This window comes from Palaemon carinicauda, chromosome 8 (genome assembly GCF_036898095.1).
Source record: "Palaemon carinicauda isolate YSFRI2023 chromosome 8, ASM3689809v2, whole genome shotgun sequence".
NCBI lineage: Eukaryota > Metazoa > Arthropoda > Malacostraca > Decapoda > Palaemonidae > Palaemon > Palaemon carinicauda.
The window spans coordinates 20,630,522-20,651,997 of record NC_090732.1 but is presented as its reverse complement, the minus strand read 5'-3'; the positions used below and the strand labels follow the sequence as shown (position 1 = coordinate 20,651,997).

The following is a 21,476-nucleotide window of genomic DNA, read 5'->3' as shown; positions in this document are numbered from 1 at the left end:
GGTATCTTAGACTTCAAGGATGACCCCCGAAGGAGAAGTCCCTCTTCAACTTCTTATGCCACCGTCCAAATCTCTCCCACTGGGAGGAAGAACACTCCCAACACTCCTCACAGGTGTCATCCTGAGTATTAGGTCGTCCTGTGCAGGCCTGACGCAACGAATGGGGTCGGTCTACACCGAGGACATGAAGGTGCCACATTTGCTCCCTTCAGGTCCTGGACAAGTTGGCATAATAACCAGAAGAATTGAATTAAATATAAAATTTAGGCCTTAATCCAAGCACCAGGGTATCAAAGGCCATTCAGCGCTGTGTAATGCAAATCAATCAACCATACTCGTACTCACAACATTTGGTATCATTTTAACTAATAAAATTAATCGCACAACTTTCATACAATATCATCTAAATGCAAAATAAGAAGGGATTAACAAAATAAGGGATTAAAAGGATAAAAAAATAAGTTAATAAAATTAAAGCTTATGATATAAACCAATACTCTGTGTAAGTAACACTCAAACCTGGAAAGAGGAAACAAAATAAGATTGGTCAATATGGCATTCATTGTGGGATAGAGAGAAATGAATGTCCACTCTCAGCCAAGTCCAAAGAAAATGTGATGAAACAACACTAGTTTGTGAGAGTATGGTAGCTGGTACTAAACCCCTTACCCAACGCTTCCTAGCGGTGGGATAGTTACACAACTAAATGTCTTATGGCTAGTCTTCCAGCTTTGCCTAATAAAGAGTGAAAGGGTTTGTATTTAATGTCAGAACAAAGGGCAATTATATACATCAGAGCTTATGAAAAGGATACTGTATTGGAAAATTCCTAAGAATGCTAAAGAATGTACATATATTTACTCATCACAGGAAGTCCAAGCTATGAAAACAAGACAAAATATTTGAGTGCTTAGCAGAGAGAAAAATAAAATAAAGATTACTTAGATCTCAAAATGTGATTAGTAAAAAAAAAGTATACGTACATATATACATACTGTGTATATAATTAAATCAAAACTGCACAATAAAAGTATATTTCATAAAAGGTTGCACAATTACATATAAGAAATAAACAAAAATTTATAAGTTCACTTATACACTATATATGTACAAATATTCAACAGCTATAATAGGTCTCTCCACACACAATGACAAAAACTGGTAAGGTAAGGCAAGTGAACATATAGTACACCACATTGTGAAGAACTACTCAAGAAAGAGTAATTTATAGTAATGGTAGTGTTATTTGACTCAAAATTAACCAAAGCCCAAAAGATTAGTAGCTATTCAATAATCTAAAGCTCCAAACCTCAAGATATGCAAAACAAATTCTGTGGCTGTTCAATTCAGAAAAAAAATATGCGAGAAATTTAGATAGGAAAAACTAAATATTTTACTATTAGATATAAATTTCTAAAATTCATAAGATGAAAATTGAGAAAATATTTAGTGTACACTCCATGGTACAATAATAACATGATGAAACCAAAAATGCAATCAATTACCATATAAAAGGCTGTTTATCACAAGAACAGAAACTGATCAATTTATGACATTCAGCAAATGTAACAAAATGTTTTAAACTAAGTTATGAAAAATTATAAACCATAGGGAAACATGAGACATGGAATGAATATTAAAAGGTACTATACGAAAAGAAAACTTGGAAAATTTTTGAGATAAAATGTCTTGACCATCCTAAGCCTTGCTATAACTTCCGTCTCAAAATACTCAAAACAAGATGTCAACAAAGAAGAAAATTATTAATCATAAGACCTTGCAGAATGCTACAATGCATAGTTACAAAAAAAGGAATTTCTTAAGATACCAGAAAGTGTCCTTAATTTCTGAACTAAATCTTATCGAGTAAAAAAGTTTATTTGGTCAAAAACCTGCTAAAATAATTGTCCAATATTTATTGCACATGGATATTAAACATTAAAATTATTAAAAACTACGGCTTGGTCGAAAAAACGGGTGCAGTTTTTGAGAATAGCGAACACAATGACAACAAGCTGTAGATCCATTATGCTTGACTAGGCTTATAGTACATACTACCAGGCTTTTGGTTAATTATAGATGGTCAAAGATGAGAAATTAAAATATCAAGCAGCTACTCTGCATTCTTTGCTTCAGGAACCCATAATCCAGAATCAACACAACGTTTCATATGATAGGCTGCATCCTCAGGACTCATCTTTGCTATTGTTGTCTTTAGTAAGTCTATGTTTTGACTTTCAAAACATGCTTTAAGTTCCTGAAAGTAAAAAATTCACATGCTTAAATATAAAAAATGCTGCAATAGCCTTATACATGATCATGGCACATTTGCAACTTTTAGTAAGATGAAGTTCCAAAACATTTATTAACTAAATTTTATTATTTTTATGCTTACCTTTGAATTATAAGCTACAGTATTTAACCTAAGAGCTGTCAGCTCGACTTCAATTATGCTTAGAATCTGAAGTAGGTTAAATACAATTACTCAAAGAACCATAACAACAGAGAAAATTGGAATGAAAAGTTTTATGATTTGAAGACGAGACTAATTATAGATTTTAGTCATCATATAATCATGAACCTTGCTTTTGAATCATATCATGAAGAAAGGAATAACAACTTTCAACTATTAAACAAGGAACAGTAGTTACAATACCAATCTTATCTTTCAACAACACAATCAACTAGAAGGGTGTATAACTAAAACCATGCCACCTTCAAAATGGACATAAAGAAATAGCACCTTGCCTATGTCCTAATACATGGCTGACCCTGAATCATGGTTGTGGGATAAAAATTACTCAATGTCATTTATTTTGATGCGCCTTAATGTAAATTATATACAGGGTCCTTGGCTGTTGGGACCATGTCCAATAGCTTTATGTGGCTATGAGCTGTTGTAGTGAAAAGTAGTGGGTCTGGGTGGTCTTTACCTCGGTGCATTCTTGAAAAATATATACAAAGTTTTTTCTTGCTACCGTATGTACTCGCGTAACATGCAAGTTTTGAAGACTAATTTTGAAGCTAAATTCAAGGAGGGTCACATCATTACACAGGATATAAAATTAACATATGCACTCTTGAACTGGGATACGTCGTCGTTCAAACTGTATATCCATTTACTGTGGTAAAAAAAAATACACCTATATTGGAAATAAACTGGATTTTGATTAAATTGGTGTTATTCTTAACTGTATCCAATAATAATGCATGTAAATATTCACATTGTAGTATCGTATTTATAAATAAATCCATAGCGAATTATAAGAAATTATTTATATGGTGTTATAACAAAACTCTATTCTCTGTTTTCAGACACTTTGTAACTTTATCTTCCAAATCTGGCTTTTACATTCAATTACGCAATTTGCAAATTCCAAGTTTCCCACTAAATGTCCCTTTTGTTTCCTCCAGTTTCGGACACAACTTTCCAAGATACAAAACAGAATAGCAGCTATGAATATTGTTTGTTTTCTCACCTTCATTTACAGCTTGTTAGTTTATATTTGACAGTATATTTTCTTGATCTTTTCTCCTTAGTGAATGAGGGTACAGTATACTATAATGTAAAAATGTCAGTCTTATGCTACTGTACTTTGTTTGCTATCATTCGATATCAATATGCAAGCAAATCAGCTGCTATCTGATTTGAGTGTTCATAACAAAACAAGTTTTTTTTGTTCTGTTGTTATTGTGGTTGTAAGCTATTACGCAATGATTATAACATTACTAACGATACTTTTAACCCTATCTTTTAATTTTCTAACCCAATTAAATAAAAGATGGGATAAAGAAATGAAGTAAAAATTTTAGTCTATTGTAATCTGGTTTCTCAAAAAATAACTAGCATGATACAAGAGATATAAGATAAAATCATATTGTATGGGTGAAAATTTGAGGGTCGCATAATACGCGAGATTTGCTGTTACACGAATATATACGGTAGCTTTTTCCATTCATAATTTTTCTTTTATAAATGGCAGTATTACCTTCCACGAATCTGTGAACTCTTTTAAAAAAATCCATTTTCTCAAATCAGTTTAAATTGAATTGAGCTTTTATAATGCTTTAGCCATTTCCTTTACAATGAATCTTCTTGGCTCCAGTTCTGGTTCTGCACTTTCAAGCTTGTCTTCTTCTAATGCAGACTCGAAGGCAAAAAGATCAGCATTACTCAGCTCTTCATTATGAGACTCGACATTCTCTTAATTCACTTCTAAATCCAATTCTTTGACGAATTTAACAATTTTACCTCGTACTTATTCAAACAATTCATCATTCTCAAATCCAACTAAATCAAACTAAGGCCATAAATGTTTCCATACATTTTTCATGCAAATTTCAGTAACATCATCCCATGATTTGATAATGTTAGTTATTGCATTTTGGTAAACAATATAGCATTATGAAAAGTAAAATTCTGCTTTCTCTAAAAAGAAAAGTATTTCATCAGATGGTCCTACCAGTAATAACTTATGCATTATAAACTTGGAGCCTTAGAACATAAGGTAGTTATCATTATTATTATTATTATTATTATTAACTGCTCAACTACAACCCTAATTGGAAAAGCAGAATTCTATAAGCCCAAGGGCTCCAACAAGGAAAATAGCCAGTGAGGAAAGGAAACTAGGAAAGAAAATATTTTAAGAACAATAACATTAAAATAAATATCTCCTATATAAACTATAAAAACTTAAACAAAACAAGAGGAAGAGAAAGAGGATAGAATTGTGTGCCCGAATGTACCCTCAAGCAAGAGAACTCTACCAAGACAGTGGAAGACCATGGTACAGAGGCTATGGCACTACACAAGACTAGAGAACGATGGTTTGATTTTGGAGTGTCCTTTTCCTAGAAGAGCTGCTTACTATAGCTAAAGAGTCCCTTCTACCCTTACCAAGAGGAAAGTGGCCACTGAACAATTACAGTGCAGTAGTTAACACTAGGGTGAAGAAGAATTTCTTAGTAATATGATATTTTAATTATAAAATAAATTTTTGAATATACTTACCCGGTGAATATATAATAGCTGCTGCTCCAGCAGCTCGACAGAAAACACACACAAAAACTTGCGAGCGATCGCTATGAAGGTTGCGGGTGTGCCCACCAGCGCCAACTATCGGCCAGATACCAAATATACATGTAAACAGACCCAATTTTTCTCATCCCGCTGGGTCTCTATCGGGGAGGAAGGGGGGGCCTTTAATTTATATATTCACCGGGTAAGTATATTCAAAAATTTATTTTATAATTAAAATATCATTTTTAAATATTTAACTTAGCCGGTGAATATATAATAGCTGATTCACACCCATGGTGGTGGGTAGAGACCAGAGTTAATTAAGTTTACAGCGTATATGCTTAGAGTTTTTGACAGTTATATCATAACAAAACCCAAATATATAAAGGTACCTGGTAAGGAAGTTGACTTAGACGATTACTCTGCCTTATTAGTCTGTCTTCCTCACGAAGCCCAGCGATCCTCTTAGGATGCTGAAAGACTCCCAGGAGCTGAAGTATTAAGGGCTGCAACCCATACAACAGGACCTCATCAAACCCCTAATCTGGGCGCTCTCAAGAAATGACTTTGACCACCCGCCAAATCAACCAGGATGCGAAAGGCTTCTTAGCCTTCCGTACAACCCATAAAACAATATTAAAAAACATTTCAAGAGACAGATTAAAAAGGATATTGGAATTAGGGTAATGTAGTGGTAGAACCCTCACCCACTACTGCACTCGCTGCAACGAATGGACCCAGTGTGTAGCAGTCCTCGTAAAGAGTCTGGACATCTTTTAAGTAAAATGACGCGAACACTGACTTGCTTCTCCAAAAAGTCGCGTCCATAATACTTTGCAGAGATTTATTTTGCTTGAAGGCCACGGAGGTTGCTATAGCTCTAACTTCGTGCGTCTTAACCTTAAGCAAACATCGGTCTTTCTCATTCAAGTGAGAATGAGCTTCTCGTATTAAAAAATCTGATAAAATATGACAAAGCATTCTTTGACATAGGCAATGATGGTTTCTTAACTGAGCACCATAATGCCTCAGATTTACTTCGTAATGACTTAGTACGAGCTAAATAGAACTTAAGAGCTCTAACAGGACATAATACTCTTTCCAGTTCGTTGCCTACGATCTCTGATAAGCAAGGAATATCAAAAGATTTAGGCCAAGGACGAGAAGGCAGTTCATTTTTTGGCCAGAAAACCAAGTTGAAGTGAACAAGTGGCTTTTTCTGTAGAAAAAACCGATGTTCTTACTGAAGGCATGAAGTTCACTGACCCTTTTAGTCGAAGCCAAGCACACTAGGAAAAGTGTCTTGAGGGTGAGATCCTTCAGGGAGGCTGAATGTAATGGCTCAAACCTGTCTGACATGAGGAACCTTATGACCACGTCTAAGTTCCATCCAGGAGTTGCCAAACGACGTTCCTTAGAGGTCTCGAAAGACTTAAGGAGATCTTGGAGATCTTTATTGTTGGAAAGATCTAAGCCTCTATGTCGAAAGACCGAAGCCAACATGCTCCTGTAGCCCTTAATCGTGGGAGCTGAAAGGGAGCGAACCTTTCTCAGATGTAAAAGAAAATCTGCGATTTGGGCTACAGAGGTACTGGACGAGGACACAGATGCTGACTTGCACCAGTCTCGAAAGACTTCCCACTTCGACTGGTATACTCTAATGGTAGAAGCTCTCCTCGCTCTTGCAATCGCACTGGCTGCCTCCTTCGAAAAGCCTCGAGCTCTTGAGTGTCTTTCGATAGTCTGAAGGAAGTCAGACGAAGAGCGGGGAGGCTTTGATGGACATTCTTTACGTGGGGCTGACGTAACAGATCTACCCTTAGAGGAAGACTTCTTGGAAAGTCTACCAGCCATTGAAGTACCTCGGTGAACCACTCTCTCGCGGGCCAGAGGGTAGCAACCAACGTCAACCTTGTCCCTTCGTGAGAGGCGAACTTCTGCAGTACCTTGTTGACTATCTTGAATGGTGGGAATGCCAAGATAAAGTCCAGAAGAGACCAATCCAGTAGAAACGCGTCTATGTGGATTGCTTCTGTATCTAGGACTGGAGAGCAATAGATTGGTAACCTTTTGGTCAACGAGGAGGCAAAGAGGTCTATGGTGGGTTGACCCCAAGTAGCCCAAAGACTCTTGCCCACGTCCTTGTGGAGGGTCCATTCCGTGGGTATCACCTTCCACGGTTTCTTATGCGAAAAGCCTTCGGATGACGAGGAGAAAATCGTCTCTCTCGCCTTATGGTAGGGGCGATCTTGGTGAGATACGCCTGATACCATAGAGGGAACGTCTGTTCGCTGATCAAGGCCTCTCGAACCCATAAGTCGTACGACATTACTTCTCCCCTGGGCTTGGGAGCTTGCAAGAGGTCTCGGACTAGGCGAACGACAGGCACGAACAGACGAACCCTCGGTCGCAACACTGATAACACTTTGCGCAATTATCACTTTATCACTACAATTTTCTGTTTTGCACTTATTTCACTGAAATCGAATTTTCTAACAATTCACATTAGGTATGAATAAAACTGATTTCTACCTGAAGCACGCAATTCTACCCTCATCAAAAGGTTATAATTGCGAAATCAGTCGTATAATGTAAGCACATTAATACAAGCAAAAAACAGTAAACATATTTTAAGATAAAAAGATCAGTGGCTGGGAAAGAGACTAAACACTAGTTCATTCAAAACTACGTTTTCAATCTATCACCGTACAGTGCCTTGGGACGAGAATAAAAACTAAAAACGTTTTATCGTTTCTCCCCGTACAGAGACTAGGGACGAGAGTAACTCGAGAACAACGTTACTCGCTTGGGACGAGAATAAAGATCGGAACGTTCTCTCTCCTCTCTCTCTCTCCGTCTCTATCTCTCTCTCTCTCTCTCTCTTGATTTCGCACCGAAGAGAAGAGCCCACTTACGTTTCGTCAATAAACAGGTTATTTGACCAAAGGAAAAAACTGAAAGGTTTTTCAATTAAAAAGTTCCTTTAAAATAAAATTTAAAACATTTAAGCTTTGAAAGAAGAATGAACAAAAACGTCAGAATCGATTTACTCTTTCTGCAAAGTGAAACCGTGATACTCTCTCTCTCTATCGTAACGATAGAGCGCAAACTGCGTAGCATAAATAAACTAAACGTTAGTTCATCTTTGAAACAGTACGAAGACTATTCAAAGAAAATCTTTCATAAAATATCTACTAAAAAATATTAATTTAATAAGTTTTAAATAATTTGCTCTGTAAAAGTTATTTACGATTGAAAGGGCTCAACGTTGTTTAACTTCGGTTTCCAAGTTAGGACCGCCTACTCTCAGGAAAGGTCGCATATAAACAAATCATTAAAATTTATCTTGATGTTTATTATAAATGGAAAGCTAATCGAAGAGGCCTAATAAAGGCGGTTGAGATATAAAATATATAGAGGAAAATCTATAATTAATTTATAACGTGATAAGATAATTGCTAAAAGCCTAAAACACACTTCCGTACTAAGGGAAGGGTCGGCCATTTAAAAGACAAAGAAAGTCCAAAAAACAATCCAAAGTCATCAAAAATTAAATCTATCCAAAAACGAGTTCAAGATTTAAGTTGAAGATAAAACACCTGCACTGCGAAAGCTCAAACCAAAAGGAAGTACTTCAGGTTATACAGCGAGTATTGATACGTCTTGTCGTTAAGGCCGACAGAGAAAAAATTGGGTCTGTTTACATGTATATTCGGTATCTGGCCGATAGTTGGCGCTGGTGGGCACACCCGCAACCTTCATAGCGATCGCTCGCGAGTTTTTGTGTGTGTTTTCTGTCGAGCCGCTGGAGCAGCAGCTATTATATATTCACCGGCTAAGTTAAATATTTAAAACTCAGTGTTGTCAGGTGTACAAGGACAGAGGAGAATATGTTAAGAATAGGTCAGACTAGTGTGTGTGTGTGTGTGTGTGTGTGTGTGTGTGTGCACAGATAAAGGGAAAATGAACCATAACCAGAGAAGGACCCAATGTAGAACTGTCTGGCCAGCCAAAGGATCCCACAACTCTCTAGCTGTAATATCTCAACAGGTGGTTGGTGCCCTGGCCAACCTACTACCATAACTCAAAAGAGTTATGGGAAGAATAATGGTAGGAATAAGACTGAAGCAGAAAAAGAGCAACTTGAATATGAAACTAAACTAAAGTATAAAAAAGAAATGGAAAATAACAGACAATAGGTCATCTAAAACAACAAAATGGGTTCCTAGAGATTGCAAAAGGAGCAGGAGAAGGAAGAGAAGACAATGGATTGATTAACTAAGAAAATTTGAAGATACAGACAGGCATAGAAAGACTATATGCAAAACGTGAGTGGAAGAACATATCTATGGCCTTTGTCCTGCAGTGGACTAGTTAAGGCTGATAACGATGATGATGATGATGACATATACATTAGCGATACAAGATATTCTGTAAGAATTCAAGTTTTTCATAAACTCTAAATCAATGAGTGTTCTCATCTTAGTGCTCTAATCCCACTTCCTCTTAAACATTTTCCTCTACGACGAGTAACTAGTCGCAACATAACTTAAGAATCCAGAGGATGCATGAATAGCAAAACTATACAATCTTTAATCTAACAAGCATGACTGGTGAATGTATTATATGAGCATTGTGGCATGCATAAAGATATATATACTGTATAAAATCAACAAGTCTGGAAAATAATGGTTAAAAATGCATCTTTGGTTAACTAACTTGATCACATCTACTGTACATTTATTTTTGTAGTCATGGAAAATTTGAATATTTAACTCTGGTAAAACAACACCACAATCATTAATAGATTTTTATCATCCCTATACATCATTTCTAAATCTTTATTATTCTAACTGATTTTAATTGTTTTTTTTATAATTAATACATAATTGCTTCCTTCTGTATGATGGCTCCAAAAATATGGCTAAATTCTTGTAGACCAGTTAAAAATACAAATTACCGAGCCAAGAAGTAACTGTAAACAGACTAGGCCAGGACACCATACTACACAACCCAATCAACACAATACCAGATTCAAGGTACAGTAATTACACAATGGATCAAAGATCAACTTTTTGGCAAAATCGTGAGCTAAAAATAAGAAAGATGAAAATAAGATATATGAAATTCATTTTGGTGCTCTAACCAGAATGTTATAGCTTTGCGATAAATTGCCCTAAGTGATTGAAATAACTAACCTCTGGAAGTGTCTCTAAAACTTCAAGGGGATCAAGTCCACCTGGTCCAAGGCGGGCTTGGCGTTCCTCTTCTTCAGCCTCCTTCATCAAATCCTGAAGTTTCTGTTCTGCTCGTTTTCTTACTCTGTCTTTAAAAGCTTCTAATTCATCTGTGAATGCTTTCTTGTATTCTGCCTCAGCTTGCTGAATTCTATTTTATGAAAAAAAAAAAAAATATGCAAAAATGTAAAAACCTTAGAATCAAAATTACCTCAAATTAAAAGAGTATTTAATAGCACATGGTAATTTCTTTTAAGAAATACCAAACATTTAAGAATTATCAACATGATAAATTCCATTTTCATACTTTGTCTCCATGATCCAAACCACTGCTTCATGATATTTAACCAAGAACCCTTGGTAATATCGACAGTGTAGTACCCAGGTAACATTATAAGCTGTAGTCCTTCATTTCATGGATTTATATACTGAATATGAATAGTACACTCTACTTCAAATTCAGCCTATATCATCACCTTCAGACTGTTTACCCACAAAAATAGATAAAATACCTACTTTTAATGGGGCTACAACAATTGGTTTGTTTTTAACATTAAAATCTGAATTATATTTAATAAATTACAGTTATCAAATGTTTTTAAATGTTAGGGTTGACCTGCATTCCCTTCCTACAAGGATGGGCATGTGGGTCTCATGAGCAAGATAAATTTGAACATGGGACAGAATCACTGAAATATACCCATCCTCAGTATGATGGATTTTATAAATGATACATAGTCATTAACTGGAATGGTTGTTTTCCTCTGGCCATAGAATTTACATCTTTGGCCAATTTTTTCATCATCATCATTATTATCTCTTCCTACAGCTATTGACGGAAAGGGCCTCATTTAGATTTCGCCAGTCGTCTCTATCTTGAGCTTTCAATTCAATACTTCTCCATTCCTTTTTTTATCAGCTTTACCAGCTTTGCAAATTTTTTTTATTTTTTTTTATACTATCATAGGCTGTGATTACTATTTTAACATTTAACCCAGATTCCTATATTTTGTGTAATGAAAACAATATTGGTTATACAGTACTAAACAATGAGACAGAGAGGAGATAAAATAAACTACAAAAGGTAAAGCTTCATGTGATGTTTATCAGCCTTAATGAATCGCAACTATGTTCAAAAGTGCCTCATGCTGCATGAAAGCTACTTTGAAATTACAATATTCCTGAATACTGAAAAAAAAGTATATTTTGCAAACCATCTATCAATACAATCCAATTCCCAGAAATTTTCACATAGTATAAAGTGGTTTGCCCCTTAAAACAAGCTTCTTGCTTATGCAGAGGATGCTGTTATCTGTATCCAACCAATCATGATATTACCAACTCTCTAAACATGGACAACTATAACTAGTGCATAAACCAAACACTGTAGTACAGTAATGAAGTTTTACTCAAAATTAGTTACCATTTGTATTTTCTTACTCCAAAATTCTAACTTGAGATGCAATTTATCACTCCAATTTTTTTGCTTCAATATTGGCAATGACAAATTTGATTAACTATTCATTGCATAATAAAATATCCCTAATCCAGAACCTTTTATACCTTCAACGATTGTTAAAAATGTTCTTTTTCATTAGTGCACTTTTTCGGCGACAGTTTCTGACAAGCGCTATTCTAACTTCATTAACAGTGAAGTCTCTGCTCCCTTGTATGGTATCATTCAAAGTAATAAAATTCCAATTAAATGCATAGCTTAAATCAGCTATGGCTATCAAAGGCAGCTGAGTAATTCTAATTTTGATCAGGGTTTTTAAGTTATCATCTGCATATGATGTAATACTGTATACCAAAGCAATAAATTAGCTTGCTTATAAACAACTCCCAACATTTCCCATGTTAATAGTTAGCATTCATCATCTACATCTATTGACGCAAAGGGCCTCTGTTAGCTTTCGCCAGCCGTCTCTATCTAGAGTTTTCAAATTAATACTTATCCATTCATCATCTCCTACTTCACGCTTCATAGTCCCCAGCCATGTAGGCCTGGGACTTCCTACTCTGGTGCCTTGTGGAGCCCAATTTAAAGTTGAACTAATCTCTTAGCATGCCCAAACCATCTCTATCTACCCCTCACCATGATCTCCATATATGGCACTCGAGTAACCTCTCTTATAGTTTATTCATCTGAGCGCTTTGTTCTCAAATCTACATAATCTGTTGGATATAGTTTCATTGCCATACCATGACTCATGTCTATACAGTAACACCGATCTCACTAAGCTGATATATAGCCTGCTTTTTATATGTAAGTAAGGCGATTTCATTTCTAAATTTTACTTAACCTACCCATTGTCTGACTTGCTTTTTCAATCTTTCATTTAACTCAAATTCTAAAGATCCTGTATTAGAGATCATAGTTCCTAAATATTTAAATAATTCAAACTCATTAATCATTTCTCCCAATGATATTTCATCTTCCATTGCCCATTCCGTTCTCATCATCTCTGTCTTTCTTCTATTTATCTTGAGCCCAACCTCATATGATATTTCATGCATTTTGGTAAACAAGCTTTGCAATCCTGTGGCATTTTGCTAATAAGAAGAGCGTCATCAGCATACTGTAGATCGGCTAATTTGCTGTTACCAATCAAGTCCAATCCTTCTCCACCATCCCCAACAGTTCTATGCATTACAAAATCCATGATAAACAATATAGGTGACAACACATTCCCTTGGAGTACTTCACTGTTCACTGGGAATTCATTTGATAGGACTCTCCTAACATTAACTTTGCACTTGCTATGCTCATGAATAGACAATCAAATTTACACATTTAAGAGGAACTCCATAATAACGTAGGAGTCTCCACAAAATTCGCTGGTACACACTATCAAAGGCTTTTTCATAGTCCATAAATGCCATCAAAAATGTTATTTTTATTAGTAAAATAAATTTTTGAATATACTTACCCGATAATCATGTAGCTGTCAACTCTGTTGCCCGACAGAATTCTATGGAGGGATACGCCAGCTATCACAATACTAGAAGGGGGTGTACTTACCAGCGCCACCTGTGGCCAGGTACTATAGTACTTCTTGTTGACACCTCCTCAATTTTTCCTCGGTCCACTGGTTCTCTATGGGGAGGAAGGGAGGGTCAATTAAATCATGATTATCGGGTAAGTATATTCAAAAATTTATTTTACTAATAAAAATAACATTTTTCAATATTAAACTTACCCGATAATCATGTAGCTGATTCACACCCAGGGGGGTGGGTGAAAACCAGTGTACAAGATTAAAGGATAGCTAAGTATCCCATATTTCATATAACAGTTATCTCAAATAACAATGAAATAATAAGTACCTGGTAAGGAAGTCGAATTGAACCGTTACTCTGCCTCTTTTTTAAGTTCGTCTTCCTTACTGAGCGCAGCGTTCCTCTTGGAGGCTGAATCAACTCAAAGGTGCTAAAGTATATAGGGCTGCAACCCCTACTAAAGGACCTCTACACAACCTCTAACCCAGGCGCTTCTCAAGAATGAATTGACCACCCGCCAAATCAAAAGGATGCGGAAGGCTTCTTAGCCTACCGTAACAACCATAAAAACAACAATAAAAGCATTCAAGAGAAAGGTTAAAAAAGGTTATGGGATTAAGGGAATGTAGTGGCTGAGCCCTCACCTACTACTGCACTCGCTGCTACGAATGGTCCCAGGGTGTAGCAGTTCTCGTAAAGAGACTGGACATCTTTAAGATAAAATGATGCAAACACTGACTTGCTCCTCCAATAGGTTGCATCCATTATGCTCTGCAGAGAACGGTTTTTATTAAAGGCCATCGAAGTAGCTACGGCTCTTACTTCGTGGGTCCTTACCTTCAGCAATGCAAGGTCTTCCTCCTTTAAGTGAGAATGGGCTTCTCTAATCAGAAGCCTTATATAATACGAAACCCCATTCTTGGACATGGGCCTCGAAGGTTTCTTGATGGCACACCATAAGGCTTCTGACTGTCCTCGAATAGGTTTAGACCTATTAAGATAATACTTGAGAGCTCTGACAGGGCAAAGAACTCTCTCTAGTTCGTTACCTACCATGTTGGAGAGGCTAGGTATTTCAAACGATCTAGGCCAAGGACGTGAAGGAAGTTCGTTCTTTGCTAGGAATCCGAGCTGAAAAGAACATGTTGCAGATTCGGTCGTGAAACCAATGTTCTTGCTGAAGGCATGAACCTCACTGACTCTCTTAGCTGTTGCAAGGCAGACGAGGAAAAGAGTCTTGAGGGTAAGGTCCTTGAAGGAAGCTGACTGGAGAGGTTCGAACCTAGGTGACATAAGGAACCTTAAGACTACGTCTAGGTTCCAGCCTGGAGTGGATAGACGACCCTCTTTAGAAGTCTCAAAAGACTTAAGGATGTCTTGAAGGTCCTTGTTGGAAGAAAGGTCCAAACCTCTGTGGCGGAGAACTGAAGCCAACATACTCCTGTACCCTTTAATCGTAGGGGCTGAAAGGGATCTCTCATTCCTAAGATGTAATAGGAAGTCAGCTATTTGGGTCACAGAGGTATTGGTAGAGGATACTGAATTGGCTCTACACCAGCTCCGGAAGACTTCCCACTTAGATTGGTAGACTCTACGAGTGGAAACCCTTCTAGCTCTGGCAATCGCACTGGCTGCCTCCTTCGAAAAGCCTCTAGCTCTAGCGAATCTTTCGACAGTCTGAAGGCAGTCAGCCGAAGAGCGTGGAGGTTTGGATGCAACCTGTCTACGTGAGGTTGACGTAGAAGGTCCACTCTTAGAGGTAGAGTCCTGGGGATGTCGACTAGCCATTGAAGTACCTCTGTGAACCATTCTCTTGCAGGCCAAAGGGGAGCAACCAGCGTCAGCCGTGTCCCTTCGTGCGAGATGAATTTCTGCAGGACTTTGTTGATTATCTTGAACGGTGGGAATGCGTAAAGGTCGAGATGGGACCAGTTCAGCAGAAAAGCATCCACATGAACTGCTGCAGGGTCTGGAACTGGGGAACAGTACAGCGGAAGTCTCTTGGTCATGGAGGTGGCAAACAGATCTATGGTAGGTTGACCCCACAAGGTCCAAAGTCTGTTGCACACACTCTTGTGGAGGGTCCATTCCGTGGGAATGACCTGATTCCTTCTGCTTAGGCGATCTGCTGAGACGTTCATGTTGCCCTGAATGAACCTCGTGACCAAAGTGAGGTTTTGACTTCTTGACCAAATGAGGAGGTCCCTTGCGATCTCGTATAGGCTCCTCGAATGGGTCCCTCCTTGCTTGGAGATGTAAGCCAAGGCTGTGGTGTTGTCTGAGTTCACCTCCACCACTTTGCCTAGCAGGAGGGACTTGAAGTTCAGCAGGGCTAAATGAACTGCTAGTAGCTCCTTGCAGTTGATGTGGAGCGTTCCCTGTTCCTCGTTCCACGTTCCCGAGCATTCCCGTCCGTTCAAGGTCGCACCCCAGCCCGAGTCCGATGCATCTGAGAAGAGATGAAGATTGGGGGTCTGAATAGCCAACGATAGGCCCTCCCTGAGAAGGAGATTGGTCTTCCACCACAAGAGAGTGGTCTTCATCTCTTTGGTGACTGGGATAGAGACTGCTTCGAGAGTCAAACCCTTGTCCCAATGAGCTGCAAGATGGAATTGAAGAGGGCGGAGGTGGAGTCTCCCTAGCTCGACGAACAGGGCCAGTGATGAAAGGGTCCCTGTGAGACTCATCCACTGTCTCACCGAGCAACTGCTCCTCTTCAGCATGCTCATGATGCAATCTAGGGCTTGGCTTATCCTTGGGGCCGATGGAAAAGCCCGAAAATCCTGACTCCGAATCTCCATTCCCAGGTACACAATGGATTGGGAGGGAATGAGCTGAGACTTTTCTATGTTGACTAACAGACCCAGTTCTCTGATTAAGTCCAAAGTCCAGTTGAGACTCTCCAGACAGCGACGACTCGTGGAGGCTCTCAACAGCCAGTCGTCTAAGTAGAGGGAGGCTCTGATGTCCGATAAGTGGAGGAATTTTGCTATATTCCTCATCAGATGCGTGAACACCATAGGAGCTGTGCTTAGGCCAAAACACAGGGCTTGGAATTGGTAGACAACCTTTCCAAAAACGAATCTCAGGAAAGGTTGGGAGTCTGGATGAATAGGAACGTGAAAGTAGGCATCTTTCAAGTCCAACGAGACCATCCAGTCCTCCTGCCTGACCGCTGCTAGGACCGACTTCGTCGTCTCCATCATGAACGTCTGCTTGGTGACATACGCATTGAGCGCGCTGACGTCCAGCACCGGTCTCCAACCTCCTGTCTTCTTGGCCACCTGAAAGAGACGGTTGTAGAAGCCCGGGGATTGATGGTCCCGGACTATAACCACTGCCTTCTTCTGCACAAGCAGCGACACCTCCTGGTGCAACGCTAGCCTCTTGTCCTCTTCTTTGTAGTTGGGAGAGAGGTTGATGGGAGATGTGGTCAGAGGGGGTTTGAGGCAGAATGGAATCCTGTAACCCTCCCTCAGCCAACTGACAGACTGTGCGTCTGCACCTCTCTTTTCCCAGGCTTGCCAGAAGCTCTTGAGTCTGGCTCCTACTGCTGTCTGGAGATGCGGAGAGTCAGTTTTTTCCTTTAGAGGCCTTGGAACCTTTCCTAGACTTGCTCCTGGAAGAGTCTGGACGGGAGCTTCCTCGGCTGGGGGCTCTACCACGAAAGGGCGGTATGAACCTCGTAGCAGGAGTATCAGCCACTGGGGTGCGATAAGTCCTAGGGACTGAGGTAGCAACCTTAGTCTTACGAGCCGATGAGGCTACAAGATCATGTGTGTCCTTTTGTATCAGGGCAGCAGACAAGTCCTTAACCAGCTCTTCGGGGAAGAGGAACTTCGAGAGCGGAGCGAAAAGGAGTTGAGACCTTTGACAAGGTGTAATGCTGGAGGAAAGGAAGGTACAAAGCTGTTCCCTTTTCTTAAGAACCCCTGATACAAACATCGACGCAAGCTCGCCAGATCCATCTCTAATGGCCTTATCCATGCAGGACATTAATAGCATGGCAGAATCCTTGTCCGCAGGGGAGGTCTTCTTGCTGAGGGCCCCCAGGCACCAGTCTAGGAAGTTGAACATCTCAAATGCTCTAAAAACACCCTTCAGGAAGTGATCAAGGTCTGAGAAGGTCCAGCAAACCTTAGAGCGCCTCATTGCAGTTCTACGAGGCGAGTCTACCAGACTTGAGAAGTCAGCCTGGGCAGAGGCAGGTACTCCCAAGCCTGGTTCCTCTCCTGTGGCATACCAAACGCCCGCTTTAGAAGTGAGCTTAGTCGGAGGAAACATGAACAAAGTCTTGCCAAGGTGCTGCTTAGTCTGCAACCACTCCCCTAAGATCCTTAACGCTCTCTTAGAGGACCTTGCTAGGACTAGCTTAGTATAGGTAGACTTAGCTGGCTGCATGCCCAGCGAAAACTCAGATGGTGGAGAGCGGGGAATAGCAGAGACAAAGTGGTCTGGGTATACCTCCCTAAACAGAGCCAAGACCTTACGAAAGTCAATAGAAGGCGGAGAAGACTTGGATTCATCCACGTCTGATGAGGGATCCAGGTGTGCCGCCTCATCATCAGACGCCTCATCACCAGAGTGTAGCGAAGAGATCGGAAAGGTATGCTGAACAGCAGAGTCAGTACGAGCTGGAACATCAATATTAGTGGTTTCCTCTTCAAGACTCTGTTGAGGGAACACCTGAGGCTCAGACTGCAAAGGCTGAACAAAAGAAGAAGCAGAGGGTAGGCGCATGGGTGGAGGAGGCTGACTCCTGGCATGAGTGGCTGAACTCAAGGGTTGCGCTTGCTGAGAGGTTGGCGGAAGCGGAGTAGCAAGTTCCTGTTCCTGCGGTGTGAGCGGAGAGCGATGAGGTAGAGGCTGCGCAGAACGAAGTAAATGTCTCGCCAGTTGAGGCTCCTGAGGCGCAAGGCTAAGGTGTTGTGGTGCTTGCCTAGAGGAGGGTTGAGCTCGCTGCAGCGAGAGCTGAGGAGACTGAGTCATGGTTGGGAGAGGTTGTTGTACCTCAACCGAGTGTTGCATCACTGGTGGAGCAGCAAGTGGAAGCGGAGGAAGAGAGGTATAAGCCTCCTGATCCCATTGCTGAGGTTGCCTTAAGGAAGGCGGAGGCTGAACACCACTGGGAACAGTAAACTCAGAACGTGGCTCAACATCGTACGCCTGGCAGGCGGTACCGCGGTCAGGCGGAGCGAGCGCAGGCGGAGCGAGCGCAGGCGGAGCGAGTGCAGGCGGAGGCGGAGGCGCAACCTTCTCAGCCCGACACTCACGCATCAAGACCGAAAGTTGTGACTGCATGGACTGCAGAAGAGTCAACTTGGGGTCGGCAGACACTACGGTCTGCTGAGGCAAAGCCTGAACAGCAGAGATCTGTTGCGGCAGAACCTTACTCCTCTTGGGCGGAGTGCAGTCGACTGATGACTGTGGCGAGTCGGAGCTGAGCCAATGACTGCAGCCCGGTTGAGCACTCGCGGACTGGACTCTGCGTTTGAGTGGTCTAGAGACCTGAGTCCAGCGTTTCTTCCCTGACAATTGATCAGCGGACGAGTAAAAGACGGGCTCAATCGTCTGCATGTGGGAGTGACGGTCTCTGGAAGACACGCCCGCAACCACCGAGGATACTTCTGTGCGCCGATCAAGGCCTGCCGAACCCTTTTGCCCTTCGACATTGCTTCTCCCCTGGGCTTGGGAGCTTGCAAGAGGTCCCGGACTGGGAGGACGACTGGCACGCACAGAAGTATCCTCACGCACCACACTGACACTGACACTAGCACTTGGCACTGCACTGACACTAGCACTCGTCACAGCACTGGCACTAATACCACCCACTGCACTCTTGACCTTAAGTTCCTTGACTTCGGCCATAAGAGACTTATGATCGCTAACCACTGACTCTACTTTATCGCCTAAGGCCTGAATAGCACGCAAAACAACAGACATATCAGGCTGAGGGCAAATAGTAGGTTCGGGGGTAGCCACTACAGGGGTAGGAAAAGGTAGGGGATCATGAGGTGAGGAAAAAAGTGAAGAGTGAGAAGAACTCCTCCTAACTCTGCCTCTCTCTAACTTGGTTGAATACTTCAAAAGACGGACAAAATCAAGTTCCGAAAGTCCGGCGCATTCCTCACATCGATTTTCTAACTGACAGGGCATTTCCCTACAGTCAGAACAAGCGGTGTGAGGATCTACCGAGGCCTTCGGAATACGCCTATTACAAGACCTACATCGTCTATGGGTGGGGGCTTGTGAAATGTCAGACATCTTGAATCCAAAGAGTTAGCCAAGTGGGGTTTCAAAATCAAGCAAAAGATCGTTAACCGTTAATCAGGACTATATAAAAGCTATCTAAGCTAATATAAGAAGGTTTCCAGTAAAGCGACAGCCGAAATCAAAGAGAAATACTTCACCAAAGCCGTGAAAATACTCCAAGAACATAAGCGTATCCCAGAACGTCTTGCCGGAAGCACGACAGAGGAAAAATTGAGGAGGTGTCAACAAGAAGTACTATAGTACCTGGCCACAGGTGGCGCTGGTAAGTACACCCCCTTCTAGTATTGTGATAGCTGGCGTATCCCTCCATAGAATTCTGTCGGGCAACGGAGTTGACAGCTACATGATTATCGGGTAAGTTTAATATTGAAAATTGGGATTTCTATATTCTACACACTGCTATACCATGTCTTAAAATGAAAATTATATCAGTACAACATCTACTTTTCCTAAATCCTGCTTGTTCATCTCTCAGCTTTTCATCAATCTTTCTCTCTAGTCTCTTTAGAATGACCTTACTATATAGTTTCATGACAACTGAAGTGTGATGCCTTTGAAATTATTCCAATCAGTCAGGTCTCCTTTATTTGACATTTTCACCAACACTCCTAGCTCCCATTCATCAGGTTTTGCCTCTTCAAGCCATATTCTACCGAATAATCTTGTAAGTACTCTGGGGGTCACTCTATTTTCATCCAATATCATCTCAGCAGTTATTCCAGCATATCCTCTCCATGATTATTCAACAGGTTTTCAGCTCAAAAATGGCCGAATTACCATCTAAACTTCCTCAAAGTGTAGGGTAGACCAGTTGTTTTGGTGCAGTGCACAAAAGAAATTATTCAATTGGTGTTTTTTTTTATAGCATTCGAATATTTTCTGTCAATCCCCCATGGAACCATAACTGATAGGCATCAATGACCTTAGATGTCAGGATGTCAGAAAACCTCAAATTAATCAATCAATCCATAACTGATATGTTAACATTAGGGTAGATTATACAGATTTAGCCTAAATTACATTACTTACAGGATAAAATACATTAACCATTTGGCATTTATGCCCTTACAAAAGTTGGGTTGAAGTACAGCGCATATGCCCTTGGCTGAAAAATGACTTTCGAAAACAAAAATGTTCTTTTTTTTTAAATCGGTTCGTCCAGACTATAACAGATTGAGGCTTCTGGTTTGTTACATTATATTGGCAAAAGATTAAAATTTGTACTAATGTAAAAAAATATCATAATTGGAAGGATAAAAATTAATAAAAAATGTATGTTGAACATGAAACCAAAAAAAAATTATATATTTTTTATAGAAATTCACGAAAAATATAATAATTATGTTTGACAATTTTTTACAATATTCAAATTGTGTAATTATTCAGATCTTTTATGTGGATGCAACCTCTTTCCAATATATGTATTAGTAAGTGAGGTGTAAATGAATAAAAAAGCTTTACTTTTCTGATGAAAAATTCAAGATTTTCCGACCTACTTATGTTGCCGGTTTTCATTGCTACGACGTAACAAATAAAGATAAGGGAATATTAAAGACATCATTGTAAATCTGATTAAATTTCCAAATAATTAATGAATAAAAAAATATTGAATGATTGACCATTAGAAAATGGAGTAAGTTTTGCAATTTTGCTGTAACTGTTTTCACGATAAAATTTTATGTAAAGAAGCATTAATACTTTTATATAGTTTTATATAACTTAAAATATACAAAGAATGGGCTTTCTAATCATGTATGAGACATGTATATTGCAGTTATTTACATAAGCACAAACCTGCCTAAAAAAAAAAAAGATTTTAACTAGCGTAAAATGATATTTTAATTATAAAATAAATTTTTGAATATACTTACCCGGTGAATATATAATAGCTGCAACTCTGTTGCTCGACAGACACATACAGTAAAAACTCGCCAGCGATCGCT

The 21,476-nt window shown here is 39.7% G+C and overlaps 1 protein-coding gene across 1 annotated transcript in view; it reads right to left on the bottom strand.

Annotated features, from left to right (window-relative positions):
• Positions 1 to 1,018: 1,018 nt before the first annotated feature.
• Cdc37 (cell division cycle protein 37) overlaps positions 1,019 to 21,476 on the bottom strand; it is an 87,002-nt gene continuing 66,544 nt past the window's right edge. Inside the window, exons 6-7 of the mRNA XM_068378529.1 lie at positions 10,222 to 10,411; positions 1,019 to 2,257 (exon numbers count right to left, since the gene is read on the bottom strand). Of these exons, the coding sequence (XP_068234630.1) occupies positions 2,114 to 2,257; positions 10,222 to 10,411 (334 nt within the window). The 3' untranslated portion in view covers positions 1,019 to 2,113. The remainder of the gene's footprint in view (positions 2,258 to 10,221; positions 10,412 to 21,476) is intronic.